General features: G+C 36.1%; 3 protein-coding genes across 10 annotated transcripts in view; all 3 read right to left on the bottom strand.

Moving 5' to 3' along the window:
- Positions 1-8,020, bottom strand: part of LOC143186077 (C-Maf-inducing protein) — a 10,588-nt gene extending 2,568 nt beyond the window's left edge. For 2 of the 4 annotated variants that reach the window (XM_076389473.1, XM_076389476.1), the window contains exons 1-6: positions 7,337-8,020; positions 3,391-5,317; positions 1,420-1,605; positions 769-1,337; positions 440-529; positions 23-275 (exon numbers count right to left, since the gene is read on the bottom strand). In XM_076389473.1, the coding sequence (XP_076245588.1) occupies positions 23-275; positions 440-529; positions 769-1,337; positions 1,420-1,605; positions 3,391-4,668 (2,376 nt within the window). In that variant the 5' untranslated portion in view covers positions 4,669-5,317; positions 7,337-8,020. Of the gene's footprint in view, positions 1-22; positions 276-439; positions 530-768; positions 1,338-1,419; positions 1,606-3,390; positions 5,644-7,336 lie in introns of those variants that run through there. The other 2 variants (XM_076389475.1, XM_076389474.1) reach the window with 2 other exon arrangements.
- On the bottom strand, positions 8,020-16,973 carry Dip-c (dipeptidase C). 5 transcript variants are annotated; one of them, XR_013003001.1, is made up of 13 exons: positions 16,891-16,973; positions 15,549-16,808; positions 14,285-14,483; positions 13,976-14,215; positions 13,837-13,898; positions 13,721-13,765; positions 10,527-10,796; positions 10,002-10,446; positions 9,775-9,926; positions 9,600-9,677; positions 9,302-9,328; positions 8,908-9,217; positions 8,020-8,046 (listed from the first exon to the last, which is right to left on the bottom strand). XR_013003001.1 is itself a non-coding variant. In XM_076389479.1 (11 exons), exons 3-11 carry the CDS (start codon positions 15,581-15,583, stop codon positions 9,635-9,637), a joined length of 1,491 nt encoding a protein of 496 aa, XP_076245594.1. In that variant the 5' UTR covers positions 15,584-15,757; positions 15,962-16,808; positions 16,891-16,973; the 3' UTR covers positions 9,352-9,634. The 5 variants fall into 5 exon arrangements, 3 of the variants coding, with proteins under 3 accessions (XP_076245594.1, XP_076245593.1, XP_076245592.1); XR_013003000.1 differs by lacking the exon at positions 8,020-8,046 and having other exon boundaries at positions 8,833-9,217; XM_076389479.1 differs by lacking the exons at positions 8,020-8,046; positions 8,908-9,217; positions 9,302-9,328 and having other exon boundaries at positions 9,352-9,677; positions 15,549-15,757; positions 15,962-16,808.
- LOC143185920 (uncharacterized) lies at positions 11,101-13,281 on the bottom strand (the record flags this gene model as incomplete). Its single annotated transcript, XM_076389249.1, has 1 exon — positions 11,101-13,281. A coding segment is annotated over one exon (2,181 nt), but the record flags the coding sequence as incomplete, so codon positions are not given.

The raw sequence follows: 16,973 nt of genomic DNA, 5'->3' as shown, positions 1-16,973 counted from the left end.
AATAAATTAGGAGAATGCTTACCATATCACCGAACAATTCTCCGTTATCAGGACAAGCAGGGCTGGATGGAGCAGCAATATTAATCCAGCCAGGTCGCGGTTCCCTAATTGGAAGCAGAACACGATGAACGATGCATCTTGGATCCTCTGCTATACGCCTAATCACGCGCATTAATATCGTTTCCTGGACTTCTTTCGCAGCTAGAGCTTCCTCTGGGAATGGTACCGGTTGTAACAGAGCACCAAAGCCAGGTCGCCAATCATAATATTCAGATCTAAAACAGAATTAATCTTCAGTAGGCAAACAGGGTCATTTTTATCCAAGTTTAAATTTCTAAGCTTTCGAAAAATCTAAAAAAATTCTAGGATTCTTATCAAAACCTCTACTACACTATATAGGCTCATTAAGTTCGCAAAAGAAGTACCTGAAAATACTTACACAATACTTAACACCAGTAAATAGCAATCCAAGGGTGGCAGGGTTTGTGGTTCGTCCTTTACTGATGGAGTATGTCGAGCTACTTCAAATCTGCAATTATTAACATTGTCTAGTTGACTAAATAATGATCTGTATTTATATTAATCTTTCATAAAAAAGGGATACACATAAAACGACGGAATAAAAATTGATGAAGACAATGCTAGAGTTGGCAAAGTCCACTTTACCTGAACTTATCTACTGAAATATTAAAAAAATTCCCGCAAGAATAAACCAATGGAGAATTCAAAGAAGATTCACAATCTATAAAAAGTAAAAGTTTCATTTACCTATGAAAAATTGCTGCAAGGCAAACAGACACTAAATTAGGAAGCACCCTGGGATGAGGACAATGGCTTCCAGATCCATGAACAGAGGCGATATACTTTGTCACTTCTTGTTCCCCATCTTCGCTGGCATGTAGGGCAGCGATGAAGACTTGAAGAAGCTTCCTCATCTCTGGAGACTTGCCAAAGTCAACAGTGTGCTTCAAACATCTGGTAATAGCTGGACTCATGGTAGAAATTAGGGAGGATCGCGGATACTGTTCAGTCAGTTTAACGAGAACTTTCGCTAGGCAGGCGGGTAGAGCAACTTTATCCAGAAGAGGAAACACGACTGAGAAAACAGTCTCCACCCACTGTTTCCTGTCATTTTGGTTCTGCGACGTCTCCTTAGCTTTCTCTGACTCCTCCGAATCCTCAAAGAGTTTCGCAACTGCTTCCAGCGGCGCCGCGGTCACCCTCTCATCTTGAAGGCATGTCCACAGTGCAAAATCCACCATCGACTTTAGTTCCCTAATGATCACTTCTTCTTTCGTGTTTGAAGATACCAGGTGTTGATACTTGAAGATACTTCTCTACTTTTGAAGAATTATCGTTGTTTGTACATGAAGTTAAACGTACGAAATTTCTCAGGATTTAAAGAAGAAGATAATTTACCTTCCACAGTATCGAATGGTACCATTGGTCCCTCGTGTAAGGATTGCTCGCTTGGAGAAGAAGAGAACTGTCTGGCAGGTCTATACTCAGGCAGTTCTTGTAAGTAGGATCCCACTTGGCAACAGCATACTTCCGAATATTCGACATGCTGCTGTATGGAATTGGATGCTGTAGGAATCCCGTGGGCTGTGGCAAAAAATATCTTTATTGGTATTTTATTCCGATCTTGGATTTACTGAAACATCAATTTGCAATATTGGCTTTTTAAAGCTCTGCAACCCTTCGCCTGGAACGAGAACCAGGTCAATGTTCTTTTCGCCAATACGTTCAAGCTTTCGTTGTTGTATAGGGAAAAGTCTGAAGGTATGCAGAATGATGTAGTACACTTAAACGGTGAGTCAATGACACCCTTGCAGGTCAAACCATTAAATTGTCCTCGCTATTGTGTCCTCCTACTGAATGGCAAAAAATCTATTAACAACTTGACCTGCGAGGGTCCTTGACACACCACTTGAGCATATCTTCAAAGTATATCTTCTTTTCATTCAGGGACTGTAATCTTAACCCAAAATAAATTCGAGTTCTATTGTTACGGCGTAACCTTTAGGTAATAATGATCATAACGATTGGAGGGTGATCCATTTAGCCTACTCCTACACATTGCTGACTACAGCAATGCGCTTATTATAGAAGCGACGAGTACAGAATGGTCAATGAGTTTAATTAAGTTTATCGAAATTAGGTAAATAATGATTTAAATAACTATAATCGAACTTAAGAGAAAATTAGTCGATTTAACTATCTGATATTGAAAATGAAAAAGTCAATCAGTTAATTTTTAGCAGAATTCAGAACTCAAAAACTTCGCTTTAGATAAAATGAAAGAAGGAATTTCGGCGTTAAATACTTCTGTAAATAATACACACAAAAAATACTAATTAAAATTAGTCGACACTCCTTAACAATCATAACAAATATAAAACAAGTAGAAAAAAGACAATTTTATAATATCAAAAACGTAACTAATTAACGTTCATTATTATTTTCAAATTTTTAAGGCTGTATATCCACGTATTTTCATAATTTTTTTTAGTACAAAATATATTCATGTCTTATCAAAATGTGTAATTAAGTTTGAAACAATTTTCTACATAGCATAATTCGGTAACGAACCTTTTTATCATTATTTCATCAAAATATGCAACAATGTTTGGAACACCCTGTACACAGTTTAATATACATGAGACAAGCAGGGAACAAAAGGAAAGTTGCGTGTGCGTGAATTTCGTTTGCGTCAAAGCTGACCCTGAGTGTGTCCCGTGACCGCTTCAAATTACACTTGTATCGCTCAATTAATATTTTTCTGAGGTCATCAGGTGCAACACAGTAAATTCCCCCGCTTGGCCGCGCACATTGTTCACTAAAAGGACAGAATGCGCGTCAAAGTCAATAAAAAGAACTAAACGATTGTCTAACAAACGTAAAGTATCGTGGTCGAGGTAACTAACTTCGCAAAGTTGATTGTAATTATTAGACTGCGGATATTTATACATTTATGGCTAATTTAAATGTTAAAAAAAGTACCTAGATATATAATACCTATAATATTAAAAGACACAAAAAATTCAAAATAAAATATATATTATAAAATTTAGAAGATGTATCAGATTTCTATTTAGATTCCATTTCTTTAGCCAGCTTTATAAAAATATGAATTTTTCATAAATATTCGCAGTCTGCTAATTACAATATTTTCTTCCGATAAAGCTATAAACTCGTCGCTATTTGCCTCATCTTTAAACGCTATTTTCGCACTGCCTTTCACATTCAGCTACAATAAAAGACAAGCAAATTACTAACATCTAAATTGCTTTCGAGAAGATGTTTCTCAATGCCTGCAAGCTAATTATTGACGACAAGTCGTGAATAAGACGCTATTTTCTTCCTGGTACTTAATTATAAAGAACTCACCGTCTTAGAAGAGATGCCAGTGTCGTTCAAATAAAGGTGGTGCGTCTCCCACCTTCTGAGAAACAAGCTGGAAAGAATTTTCCTCACTAAAGTCTTCGAGTGATTCAACAAGCAAAGCTGAATGTCTCCCTCCTCGACAGGCTTGAACCTAGGCCCAATGGGTCCAGGACTATGACTGGAGCTCGAGGATCCGCTAACAGACGTGTACCCCGCGCTCTGCCTTTCCAAATTAGGACAGGACCTCGCAGCAGGCAAGGAGCACGAGCTATCCAAACCCTCAGGCTTCAGAGTATCTATCCTAGAGCTTTTCTCGCTCCCAAAGGAGTTGCAGACATCCGCTGAAGGCGACTCCTCGTTGGACCTGAGGTTAGTACCCGAGGACAATTGAGGTGAACTGGTGCTAGTCATCTCCTGGCGCATAGATCCGCCATTGACGCACAAAAAATTGTAATAGGGCACAGTGGACGAGGATAATCCAGCTGTCGATGGCCCCGCAGGGCTCAGAGGCAAAGAAGACCCCTCCTCTGTCTCAGTTTCCTGTTCCTGGTACAAATTCTCCTTCTCTGACTCACTGAACGTAGTCTGCAGCGAAGGAATATCATTCTCTGAAGCAGCAGTCACTCTGCAGCCTCTTAGACTCTCCTCAGGCTCCGCAGAATCAATCAAAACAGAAGGAGAAGACTTAGTAGACAGCGTCGTCGTGTCTCCTATTTTATAGTCCTCGTGGCAGTCCCTAGAAGATCCTGGAGAAGCAGTTTCCATCGACTCGCTCCCTGGAGAAGGGGACGTAGACAAGAAACAAGCTTCCTTATTACTTCCACTATCGTTAGATCGTAAACGTAGCAAGAGCTTCCTGCACCGCCTGTTGCTAAAGGGTTTCCTTTTAGGAGACGACGACTGAGTGTTGTCATCCTCCTCCAGCAGCTTCCTGTGATCGCTCACGTCGTCCACTCCATTAGAGATCACTGTGATCAGGTTCGGCGATGTCACTGAGTCAGGACCAGGTGAGAGCGACTCAGGGTCCAGGTAATCAGCCTTGATGTCAGGGAGCGTGTCAGTGCTGCTGTAGTCAGAGATCGATGGCTCCTGATCGATGTACCTGATAGAGGAGCCTGAACCCTCGCTGATGGCTTCGGAGCCTCGCCTGTCGCACTTGGCGCTCGAGGGCGACTTGCTCGGCAGGACGATGCTCATGGAGGAGGTGTTGGTCTTGCTGGAGGACAAGGGTGACACCAGCACTCGAGAGGCGCGAGTGAACGGGCTTTGGAAGCAGAACATCCTCTCGACGACAGTCCCTTTTGACGAGCCTTCTGTACTTTCTACTTGGTCGCGGTTACTATGGCATCCTAGTGACCCAGTTCCCTCCGCTCGACTAGCGTTCTCTGTGAAATTCGGGAAAACGGGCAAAGGCTGCGCCAAGTGAACAAATTACTCTAAACTCGCTTTCCACTGGCCTGATTCCGATTGTCCCATTCCTGGTGCCTCTCGACGCAAGTCAATCAAACTCCGCTCGACCTAGAAACGGTCGTTCGCCTCTCCCCATTCACGCAGGCCGATTCAATGGACAACGGGGAGCAACGTTAGAGCGAGCCTCCTCGCTGAACCATGCCGACACGCGCCTCGAGACTTCTGAATTCACCATGCAAGCTTCTTTCGTTCACTTAGAGGGGATCGTGGCACATCTTGATCGTGGTCCTCTTGTCGGACAGTTTTTCAGGGAGCACTTCAGAGTCAGTCGGTTCTTTTTACTCGAATGAGACACTTGAACGTCGCGGTGCTTTTTCTTTGAGACACTTTCCTTCGCGTAGACACGGTGGTAGGACTGTGGTTGCTGATCGAGGGCCAGACGGTTTTCGTTTGGTGTTCGATGACAAAGCCTCCGCACAATTCGTCGCGAGAGGAACTCTTGAGTCGATGAACGGGGAAGCTGAAAAAAGAAGAAAGGGGGAGAGAAAGAGGGAGACGTGACGCTTAAATGTCTGACACAATTGTGAACAAGCAGGTGGGGATGCTGGAGCGAAGAAAGGGAGAGGGCGTCACGGCGCTTGGCGTCTCGCGGCCGATCAATGACTGGCCGCGAGTTCGCGCGGAATTATCGCGTTTCCTCGGTTTCTTCCTCTCCCTCTCCCTCGAGCTTTGCTCCCGTTCTTTCGCGCGTTGAGTGAACCCTCAACCAGGAATCGTTGATGGGCTTGATTACGACTTTGCAATTATTTAAAGCAAAGTCTGGGAAAATTTGAATATGATATATAGTGTGATATACGAGGTAGTTGTAAAGCAAAACGGCGCAAGTCATAGGTTTCTAATTTCGAGACACTCATTTTTGAAATTTTGAATCTTAAGTCTAGATTATGGACTTGCAGAAGCTGGGATTAAAGGAGAGGGGGCTGTAGCCTCGAGCTTCATTTTTCATATAGTAAAATAAATTCCTGCAGATACTCAAGAAGATTATTTTCGATTTATTAATGATTCTCTCAAAAATTCGCATTTAATTGAAAATATTTTTTATAAAATTTAGTTTACTTTTTACCAAAGAATCAAAATAACTATCCTTTATAAAATCCTCGCAAAAAATAGGTAATATTCTACTGCAGTATCAAACTTCTCCTCCCCTCTGTCTTTTATATCAAAAGTGTCATCAATCATTGCTCGACTCCAGGTCTCACAAACTCTTAATCCGGTCCTAGTCTTGCACTTTATTATATTTATTTTTTAAAGAAAAAAATCCTCTAATCTGTTTATACCAAGAATATAAATTCCATTAGTCCTCATTCTATAAATTCTTTTAGTCCTCAATTAAGCTAGACATTTTTTTGTAAATATGACGCACGTCGTGTTGCCTTACGGTCACAGATACATAATGGAATATAATATAGTATTGATAATAAATTTAGTTTGCCAGACTACGTGACACCTCTTACGTCATAGGATCGTTTCTTCTTGCATCCTATTTTCCCGACGAAGCGATATTTAAAAAACATACTTAAGATATCAAAATATTTGACTTGCTAATATTTCGTTTTGAACATTACAGAGAATCGATTATTTAAAATAGTATCTAAAATTTAACTATTTCAAATGTACATTTTTGTCTAGATTTTTATAGCTCGAACTATCAATCGAAGAAACGGAAATTTTTCTGTGATCGTAATATTATAAGATCAACGGAATTTCTCCAATTCTATTTTTATTTGATTTTTCTTTTTGTGAAAGCAAGACGAACGTGAACGAAAATCGCAAGAATCACTATTTCACACTGTAACCTAAATCACTACTTTAGTCTATGCGAGTATTTTGCAAATTTCTTAGAAAACAATAATATCGTACACCCTCGAGAAAAGTGACAGAACTCAAAAAAGTACGGTCTTCAGGAAAAGTGAGAAACTATTTGCGCATATTAAAAGAAATTAATTACTAGACGAAACTAGACAGAACTTCAGGAAAGTGGTCAAATTCATGTTCCCATTTTTTATTCTTACCCCTCGATAATTGTTTCTTTTTAGTATCAAACAATTTTTAAGATTTTCTAATCCAATTCACATAAAACTGAATGATCTCGAATTCTTTCTATTCTTTCCGAAGTTTATAATTACTATTCAATTTTTGACAATCAATAGAACTATATTCACGAAACCTTTTCATGGTTCTAACTCAAAAATCCAGTTTTCTGACTTGCATCATTTTTCTCGCGATAATTACAATAAAACACACTACTCCACTGTCCGAAGACAATAATTATCAAACTTCCCTTGAAATGAAACCACTACTAAGAGAAAACTTTCACAAAGACAACACAGTCAACCTCATCAAGCTTCTAAAAACCTAATACCGATTAAAATATCGAAAACAATTTAAAATAGTCTACAGTATTTTCAATCATATTAATCAAGCACTCACACGTCTTTAAAACGCAAGAAAACTAAAAGAAAATCAGAACTCAACGAACCTGTCTCCATTTCCACAACTTTCTGTATTAACAAACCTTCACACGCGCGCACAGGCACCCAACAATGTACCCACACACACATGCCTTTATTCACAATATTTTCTCGGCAATTAGAACCCACTAAGCGGCTCATTATTTCCACGACGAACATAAAATCCACGCCACTCGATCCATCTGAAAACCTACTGAGCAAGTGGGAGTTAAAAATAAATAATCTAAGAATATCTCATTATCTCAAAACGGAAGTCATCATCGTGCACGTTCCTACGCGGTTATGTAATCAGCGATCTCTACGAGATCCTTGGTACTCACGTCCTGTCAACCACTGTCAACCCTTCGAGCAGGAAGGCTTGGAGTCAGAGGAATTGGGCCATCGACTCGGGGCGAAGTTCGTTCGATCGCGCGCGGTTAACGCTCGCGCTCGCTGTTCCCGAATCATTGACACCGGCAACCTCGTGACGAGCCCACGTGCGTTCAGGTTGTATGATGCGGTTGATTATCACCGACGACGTATTACGTCAAATCTGGCTCGCATACGTCCTCGACTTCCACCAGCGAAAATCGACGCGAACGCGCACGCCTTCCGCAGTCTTTAACTTTCCTTTATCTTCAGCGAAGGACTAACGCGGCGTACAATAGAACAGCGATGATAATACAGTAGACCAAGCAAGACTAGTTCTTGATAGCGGAACTGGGTGGCTCTGGTACTCCTATTTTACAATATTTTGCTACTTATTTTATTGACATCTGAGGAGACTTAAATGGGCCGTCAAGGCATCGTGTGTGACAATTTATTCATGATTTTGAATAATATTAGTTTTCACTGCTTTCAATAGTAGGGATAGAATATTGTGAATGTATTGGATATTGAATGTATGTAAATATGAGCTCAAAAGAATTTTTGTTGATGTTAGGATTACTGTGTATATGGTAGAATTTTCGGTGATTTTAACGTGGCATTTGAAGTGTTAATTAGTGTTTAATCTTGATTTTTTAAGCAGAGTATACTTGGGGGAATATAAAGCACACGATTAGGTGAGAGATCGATCACTGTTTCGTCACTGCTCCAAAACCACGCGACTCGCGATTCGTTAACAAAATTACACAGTTTTTTTCCGTAAAAATATAGATTATCCCTCTGCGTCGTTATCTTGATTTGGTCAGTGCATAAATGAAATATTAATTGACAGAGAGAAGGGGAAATGATAAATGACAGATAGCGCTATCTGCCCTGATATTGAATGACGTACTTGTTCATTGAAACTCAATTTCTCCGTTGTTGTTTCAGTTATTATTAATTTCAATACTTTGAATAGGAATATTTTGTCGGGTTTATATCACTCTTTAAATACTGTTTGAGGTCTTTCTTTTATGAGTTAAAGATGAACTGCTACTATTTTGGGAACCGTTATACTTACTTATATTGAAGTATTATTAGTCTGTATCTGTTTGCAATATTTTCCTATATTTATTGGAGATAGTAACTATAACTTCACTGAATTTATCTACTTGCTATATTTTGAGACCTTACTGAATAAACAGTTTCTAAGAGATTGAATAAAATAGCTTACCAATTATCTTTTGTTCTTCTCAAATGCAGCAACAGAATAATTCTAACAGTGTGTAGTTTTATATAGTGTGAATCGCCATTAGATCATATGTCACATGATATAATGCGACACACAAGAATAAAATTAGATAACATTTCAAATCCACTGTCCGCTTCTCGGAATCTTAAAAGGAAGAGTTGCTTGCGCGACCACTGCTCAGCCACGACTGGAACACCATAGTCGCTAATCATACACGATTTCCTTCTTAATAAATATAAGATACCACGTGCAAGGTTCGTTTGACACTGCCCCTCTGTCTACGAATTATGACCTGAAAATTTTCATTACCAAACCTTTCACTCTTTTTTGCCCACTCCAAGCATTCGCAGATCAAAACAATGACCTCTATACAAACCTTCCAATGCCCTTAGAAAATTTTAAGCTGGAAAAGTATTATTAACTGCGTCGTGTCAATCAGAAATATTTTATTACTTGGTTTTGCTTTATGTGTATATAATTCATAGAGGAATGATGCTAGTTCGCTCGATATTTAAATACTGCATTTAATGTAGTACAAAAAATACGTGTAAAAATATTTTGTGACGTCATATCTTGATATCGCAACTGTTCTTATATCAGGAAAACGGAATATGCAAATAATTGGTCTTTGCCTCGAAACTCTTAGTTAAACACTTGCGTACATTGTCACATACCACCGTTTCTCTCCTTCTTTTCAAATCCTCATTCGCTATTTTTTACGTGCGGCCATCCAGCTTTCTATTTCCTCGACTCTGTAATTAAAATTACATATTTATGTTAAAAGCAATGCTAACATTTTAAATGCAAATTGCTGCAAACCATTTTGCATTTCAATTGTGTAGAACTTACGTGCGCGGCACATCAGTTAGATTTCTTACGCCAGTTTCTGTTACAAGAACATCATCTTCGATTCTAACACCACCCCAATTACGGAACTTCTTCAGTTTTTCAGCAACGATAAACTTTGATTGATCTGGATTGGTCAGAGCAGCATCTAACAACTATTATGCATCAAGTAATTTACTCGAATCAGTGTAACTTACAATATTTACCGATTCAATTGCTTTTCTACTTACACAATCGACAAAGTAGCAACCTGGCTCAATTGTTAAAACCATACCAGCTTGCAACACGCGAGCAGTTCTCAATTTTCTTAATCCAGGAGCTTGAGAACGTTCTGGATGCCCTTCAAGATATCCACCAACATCGTGGACATCCAATCCCATGAGGTGTCCCAGACCATGAGGTTGAAAAACTTCATTCAATCCCGCTTTGATCATATCATCAACGTCGCCTACTAATAAACCGCCTTCTTTCAGCGAGGCTAACATAGTCTTGTTCGCCACAAGGTGCATGTCTGTCCATGTGACGTTAGGTTTTGCAGCGTTCATAACTGCGTCACGAGCAGCAAGTACTGCATTATATACCATTTTTTGGTTTTCTGTGAACTTTCCATTGGCTGGAAAGCTGCATGTAATATCAGCTGCATAGCCACAGTAGTTTCCACCCATATCGAAAAGGCTTCAAAAGGAAATATCAATTTTTAAGAAATATTAGTTCTGCTAAACAGATGATTTTAGAATCTAAACTTTTCAACTCACCACATGTCACCGTCTTCTATGACTCTATTATTTGGTGCACCAGCATGTCCATAATGTAATATAGACGCGTTATGCCCAGATCCACAAATACAAGTATAGGACACATGCCTGCAGCCACCTTGAGAGTACACATAGTGCATGAAAGCTGCTTCCAGTTGAAATTCTGCAAGTCCTGGTTTCACCAACTGCATAACGGACTTATGAGCCTCTGAGCTTATTTTAATCACATACTCCAACACCTTGATTTCTTCTGGAGATTTTATGACTCGACTACAATTAAAAAATATACGATAAATATATTTTAATATACTCATTAGTAGTCACGTTGAAAGCATTAAATTAGTTTCATGACAATTACTAAGTGTGTAAAACTTTATTTAGAATTTTGAAATATTATTTAAAAGAAATTATACAGCTCTCATCTACAAATAATTTTATTTCTACAAGCGATTTTATTATCTACAAATTACTTTAAATAATCTAATAAATAAAACGTATTATGTAATGTAATCTATGCATTATATAATATATTTTAGTTATTACATTATTTTTACAATTTCCACTAATGAATATGTCACAAAGCATCCTCTGCTGAATTTAAATTTTCCAGCAAATAAGACGATAATTTATCAGATTTATCCCAAATTTCCTGTAATGTTATATAATCTAGTGTCATAATTCGAAAGCCTAGCTTCCTGAGATGTCTTTTTCTCATTATTTGAGGTCCTATTAAGTGAGTTGTGTTTCTACAATAATATTCTGGCAAATAAATTAAAACTGCTGTGTTTATATTTTTCTCCTGTTTCAAATTCATATGAAACACTGGAGAGGATAATAAGTACGGATGTATCAAGATATCGAGTACATAGAAATTTATGACTGGCAATCGATTCAGAATGACATTTTTGCTTAATTTGTATTTTTCTCCTACCAATGTTGCTAGTGATTGGTATATCATATTGATTGTTCTTCTGATTCTTGCATCTATGAAAAGTGGTTTTTCTATTCTGCCTTGAGGAAGATGCAAATGTTGATAATCATTATATTCTAAAGACATAGTGGCATCTAATAATTTTAATTTGTTTTTTATACGACTAAAGAAAACAGAATGATTCCTTAAATGAAGCTTATGAAGCAGCTGTGAAATAAATATTTTATTAAAAAATTTCACTGGATACTTTTCTAAATATGTACAAGAGAGAAGGATATCTAATGCATCATCTAATTTCAAGTCATGAAATTTTCTTGATAATACACTATCAAAAGTTTCCCAAAATCTCACAGAATCTGGTGGTTGTATGTACAACACTCCAAATGGGGTGAGCATGGATGGTAATAAAGAAGTTGGTATATTTGTGGCATGCTTGATGAAATACTCTCCACATTTTGATAATATGCATTCGTTTCTGACTTGTAAATTCTTACAATAATTCATAATCGTTGCTATTAAATTTGAATCTTCAATTTCCAGTGCTTTGGATGTTAAATATTTTTCTAAAGTTTCTTCAATTCCTTTATCAATGTAATCTTTTGCATTTAAACTTCGTATGAAATGTATCAAGTCTCTTTCACTAGATGTATACATACTTGTACTTGCCCATTTACTGGCACTTGTTAAACATTTCATTGCAGAAACATCATCATAAAAGCAATCTAATATTTCTGCAATTTGCGAGCCAGTTAATTTCAACCAGTAATTGGAAAGTTTCCTTTCAAGGATAAGTTTTACCATATTTTTACTCTGACTAAAATATTTTAATGTTTTGAACAATGCAACCAATGTGTGTGCATTAATCTCTTGTTCTCTAAGCAGAATACCAACCCATAAAGTATCTACAGACCTTCGATATTTAGAGTCCTTATAAGTTGATAAAATTTTTATTACATTTATTAACTGTGCAGGTGTAAACTCTCCATCTGTAGCTCGACTTAAAGCTTCGTCGCACATCCAATCTCTATACATGTTTCTGGAGGGACTAACTTTATCTTTCTTCAATACAATCAGTCCCTGAAGTATTATTTCACTGTCCTCACTATGAAGGATTAATTTAATTAACTGTTTCATCATAACATCTCTAGCAGTTGCATTAGTTTCCACTTGCCTGCCTCTCTGCAATTTATTTGATTTTTGCCTAGACCAATTATTTTCTATCTCTATAACTTTCTTTAGTCCTTCCAAGGCTAATCTGCAATTTATTTCATGTGTAATTTTGTTTTCTAATAACGAATATAAGCCATTGGATGTGTTAATCGATTGCAATTCCTGTAAAGCTTCTTCTATCTCTGAGTCTTTAAGACATTCAAGATCAGAGCAGAACAATATTGCGGTTCCTTCATCTGTCTCTATGTCTATTCTCTTATTCAATGGTTTGTTTCTTATTTCAATATTACTTTGAGAATTTGAAACACCTCCAGTAGTAAATGTGAACTGACCATTCTTCTTAGTTACATTAGATATTTTCTGATTAATATTAGAAATAGGCATCCCTTTCTTATCCTTAACATTACATATTGCCTCAATGTTATTGAGTTTTCTTACAATTAAAGGCACCTCTTGTATTTCCAGTCCCTCTTGTACAAGAATACTAGTTTGCATTACAATCTGCTGCCCAGTGCATTGGCCTGAATTAGATTCATACCATCGCGTTTTTAGTTTAGAAATCAAACAGGATGGCTGCACTTGCATACGCATTAAATATTTTGCCCATAGTTGGCCAGCTAGGATCATCTGCATAGAGCATACAAGTATCCAATAAGATTACGTCTAACGAAAAATCTACTGATTTTATCTAATGTACCTTTTCTTATTATAATGTAACAAGGTTAACGAATATGGGATAACTTTAATCAAATGATAATGAAATCTCTTTATTTTCCAATGGTTTGATATCTGTCTTAAAGTTGCTTCTGAAAATACTTTAAAATTTAATGACTGAATTCGGACATCATTGATCAATTATTGTAAAAACTTTGTACAAAGGGACTGTGACAAATACAGAGAAGGAAGTTTAACCCAGTAAGAGTTAATTATAACGTTAGATATCGATATAACAGATCGTCAATTGTACGATCGTTCTATTTAAAAATTACCGATGTCTGACATCCAGCAATCAATCGTACGTCGACAATATTTTGAATTTCTTAAATAAAATTTCACATTTTTATAACTAATACTAATACTTTAAAATACTTACCATTCACATATTTCTGGATACAAAACTTGGTTGTCCACTTTGAACCTAGAAAGTAGTATGAAATAAGCAACCTATCTATGCAATATGAAACCATATAAAAAATAAATATTACTCACTGGCTAATTCCATCGAAAGTTGCCTCCTGTGCTTGTAAACCACTATCACTGTTACGGCCACTCTATAGTAATAAATAATATACAATTAAAATATCTTGTAAAAAAAAAATTATATGAATCATTATGAAGATAAACTTACTAAAGTAAGAAGAAGAGAGGCCTGCTTTTTCTTCAATACTTCAGCTATTTCATCAGTATAGCGAACTTCATCTACCCTGTACCTCTCTCTAAAGTCCTCCAAAGTATGCAGTTTTCCTTCCCAAATTGCATATTCAGGTGGTAATCGAGGTACAAATAAAATTGATGATCCTGTTGATAAATCAATAGCACCATAACATCCTGGTTCTTCAACACCAAAGCACCATTGAAAAAATGATTCCTATTAAAACAATTATATAAAAAATACTACTGTTTGTTCAATATATTATGAAATAGAAAAGTTACTTACTTGTCTGAATGGCCAGCTTATATCTGTATCATTGAATGGAATTTCTACTCCTCCTTGAAGAATAATAAAACTGCCTGTAGTTGAAACCTTTGAATTTGCTTTGATACGTTCAACTAATCTTTGACGATTGTTTTGAAAAAGTGACATAGGCACTTTTAGAGTGTGATTGCCTCTCTGAAAATGGGATTCTACCGAATTTCTAAAACAAAACATTTTTTAAGTTATTATAAAAATTAATTAAGAAATTTAATAAAAATGTGTCATGTGGTCTCGAAATAATAACGATGAATAAAATTAAAAATTTTCGTGAATAAAGGAAAACATATAATTGAAGACAAATAAAAAAAATTGAAAAATTCAACTATTTATAAAAACCGCTTTAAAAGTGTAGACTAACATTTGTACCGATAATCGATAATGTTATCTGTATCACAGACCTTGTCTGTGCATATGCTGAATCTACTTATAATCGATGAAATAAATAAAAACTTATCAAAGCACCGATAAGAATAATTTAGATTATTTGAAAATTAATTAGTGAACTACTAATTGCAAAATATCAATAATACGTTTCAAATCATTGTATTAATCGCATTTATTTTTATTTTCAACGTATCTTTATTTCTAAATTAAATCGTAAATTAATATTGATGTACGATATATTTAAAAAATAGCGTTCTTCACTGTTCCATATGCATCATCCACCTGACTAATGAGATCATTAAGGATACCAAAAAAAGACGCAAACAAAGATTAGAATTGGCTGTCCAGTTCTATCCATTTAAATTTATAATGCATTTGCTGTAATCGCGAATATTTTCGCGCTGCTTATTAAAGATTAATTACAAATCAATAAACTGTGATTAAATATAAACGTATAACTATAAAACGAAATGTAGTTTATATTTCTTCAGAGTTAAAAATATCTGACATAACCTTAAAATTGTATGTAAAATCAAAATCAAGATATGTATACCCGTAGAAAAACTAATGCAACAGTATTTTAAGTTGTCATTCAGTCACATGATCGTTAATAAAATCAGTAGACCATTAAATGATCGATAATAAAACAACAGTGCAACAGTATTGCATTTTCAGTAGAAAAAAAAAGGAAACAATGGAATTAAAGGAAAATGGAAACGAGGAAATGTTTAATCATCTCTTAGATGTCATTACAAAACTTATACTCGTATTTAACGAATACTAAGATTCCCTCTGAGATAACAAGACTAAAATAGTCAATAAATTATCCATATGTACATACGAATGGTTGGCTTTCGCCATGTTGATTTCTGTCATTCGTCGATTTGTCTGTCGTAGACCAGTAGAATTTGTATAGGACACTGACTTCAACGATGATTTCGCAGCGTAATCGAAAGCTATGCGATGTGCAGATGTGAAAAACCTTCTATTACTTATCAGAACACTTTTTTTGCGCGCACTCAAATCCCATTCTGTTTTATTATCCCTTATCTGCAACGTGGGATATAGTATCACGTGATGGGTTCAACCCAACCAACAGTTACTATTTTTTTAGAAATAAAAATATGAAACATATGCGTTAGTAAACAGAAGCTGGGAAGCAAACTTTAAATAGGTATTAGGGTCACTATTAAAGCCACTATATTATTAAACGCAAAACTATACGCGATCTAACAATATGTTGCCGAATATAACCTTACAGTTGTTCAATCTCGAACGCAATTTTTATATAAAATTTTTCCTAAACAGTTCAAACAAAGAAGAAAACCCGTATTAATTAAAAAAATAATCATTTCGTTATTATTTACTAGGTTTTAAAGCAGAAATATTGTTTCAAGTGTTATTTTTATGTATCCTGTCTAAGGTTTCAATGTTTAGTAACATCGTTTTATTTCGTATGCAATTGGGTTCTAATTTACTATTTTAGGTTGTGTTGATTTGTAAGCAAAGCCAATTCGTGTAGCCAAACGACCGAAATTGCGACAAGTTGTTTGTACACAGTTTGTATTCATTATGCCTGGCAGCATTAGATGTATTGCCAATAATTCACTCGCGGTTCGTTATTTATTTTCGAAAGTGTGTGGGTAGAACGTGACAATGATGACGTAATTGACGCATATGTAATGATCTAATACATATATATGTATGTACATGTGTAGACAGAACGTGTGTCTATAATCAAATATAATAGGAGACTATTTTAACTATGGGCTATTCATAACACCACACATTGTTTATGTATATTCTCCTTCCCCATTCCTATTTAGTCCTAAGCGATGACGTGGGCATTTTAATCAAGTCACGTTCATCGTTTTGAAACACCGAGAAACGTCTATCGCGACTGTTTCCTTTTATTTTATCTAGTTGATACGAACCGATATGGGTTTCTCAACTTTGATTATACGATACAATCAATGAAAGTGTCATTATGACTTGTTTGTTGCGTTAAGTACCAATAACAATTTTTGTTCCTAAGTACTTATTCCATTGTTATGTAACGTTAATATGAATTGATACTACGGTGTTTATCTGTTAGTTTAACCTAGATTTTAATTTTAATCGTTAATGCTGCTTTTCATGAAAATTCAATTTACTCACAACTTTTTTACTTGTGTTATAATTACCTTCTTTTTATTGAAATTATATTTTTTTATCAGTCATTTGCATCTTTTATCTGTAAATAAGTTTTTCATAAAAATTGTCTTAG

The sequence above is a fragment of the Calliopsis andreniformis genome, chromosome 12 (genome assembly GCF_051401765.1).
Source record: "Calliopsis andreniformis isolate RMS-2024a chromosome 12, iyCalAndr_principal, whole genome shotgun sequence".
In the NCBI taxonomy this organism is placed as follows: Eukaryota; Metazoa; Arthropoda; class Insecta; order Hymenoptera; family Andrenidae; genus Calliopsis; species Calliopsis andreniformis.
The sequence above is the reverse complement of the archived record's forward strand: the minus strand, read 5'-3'. Positions and strand labels throughout refer to the sequence as shown.

Excerpts from the sequence above, each read along its gene's own strand:
- Dip-c (XM_076389477.1), bottom strand. The coding sequence starts at position 15,583 with ATGACAGAAATCAACATGGCGAAAGCCAACCATTC. Across the intron at positions 9,927-10,001 it reads GTTGCTACTTTGTCGATTGT|TTGTTAGATGCTGCTCTGAC; the intron begins GTAAGTAGAAAA and ends GATGCATAATAG. Across the intron at positions 9,678-9,774 it reads CTAACTGATGTGCCGCGCAC|AGTCGAGGAAATAGAAAGCT; the intron begins GTAAGTTCTACA and ends TTTTAATTACAG.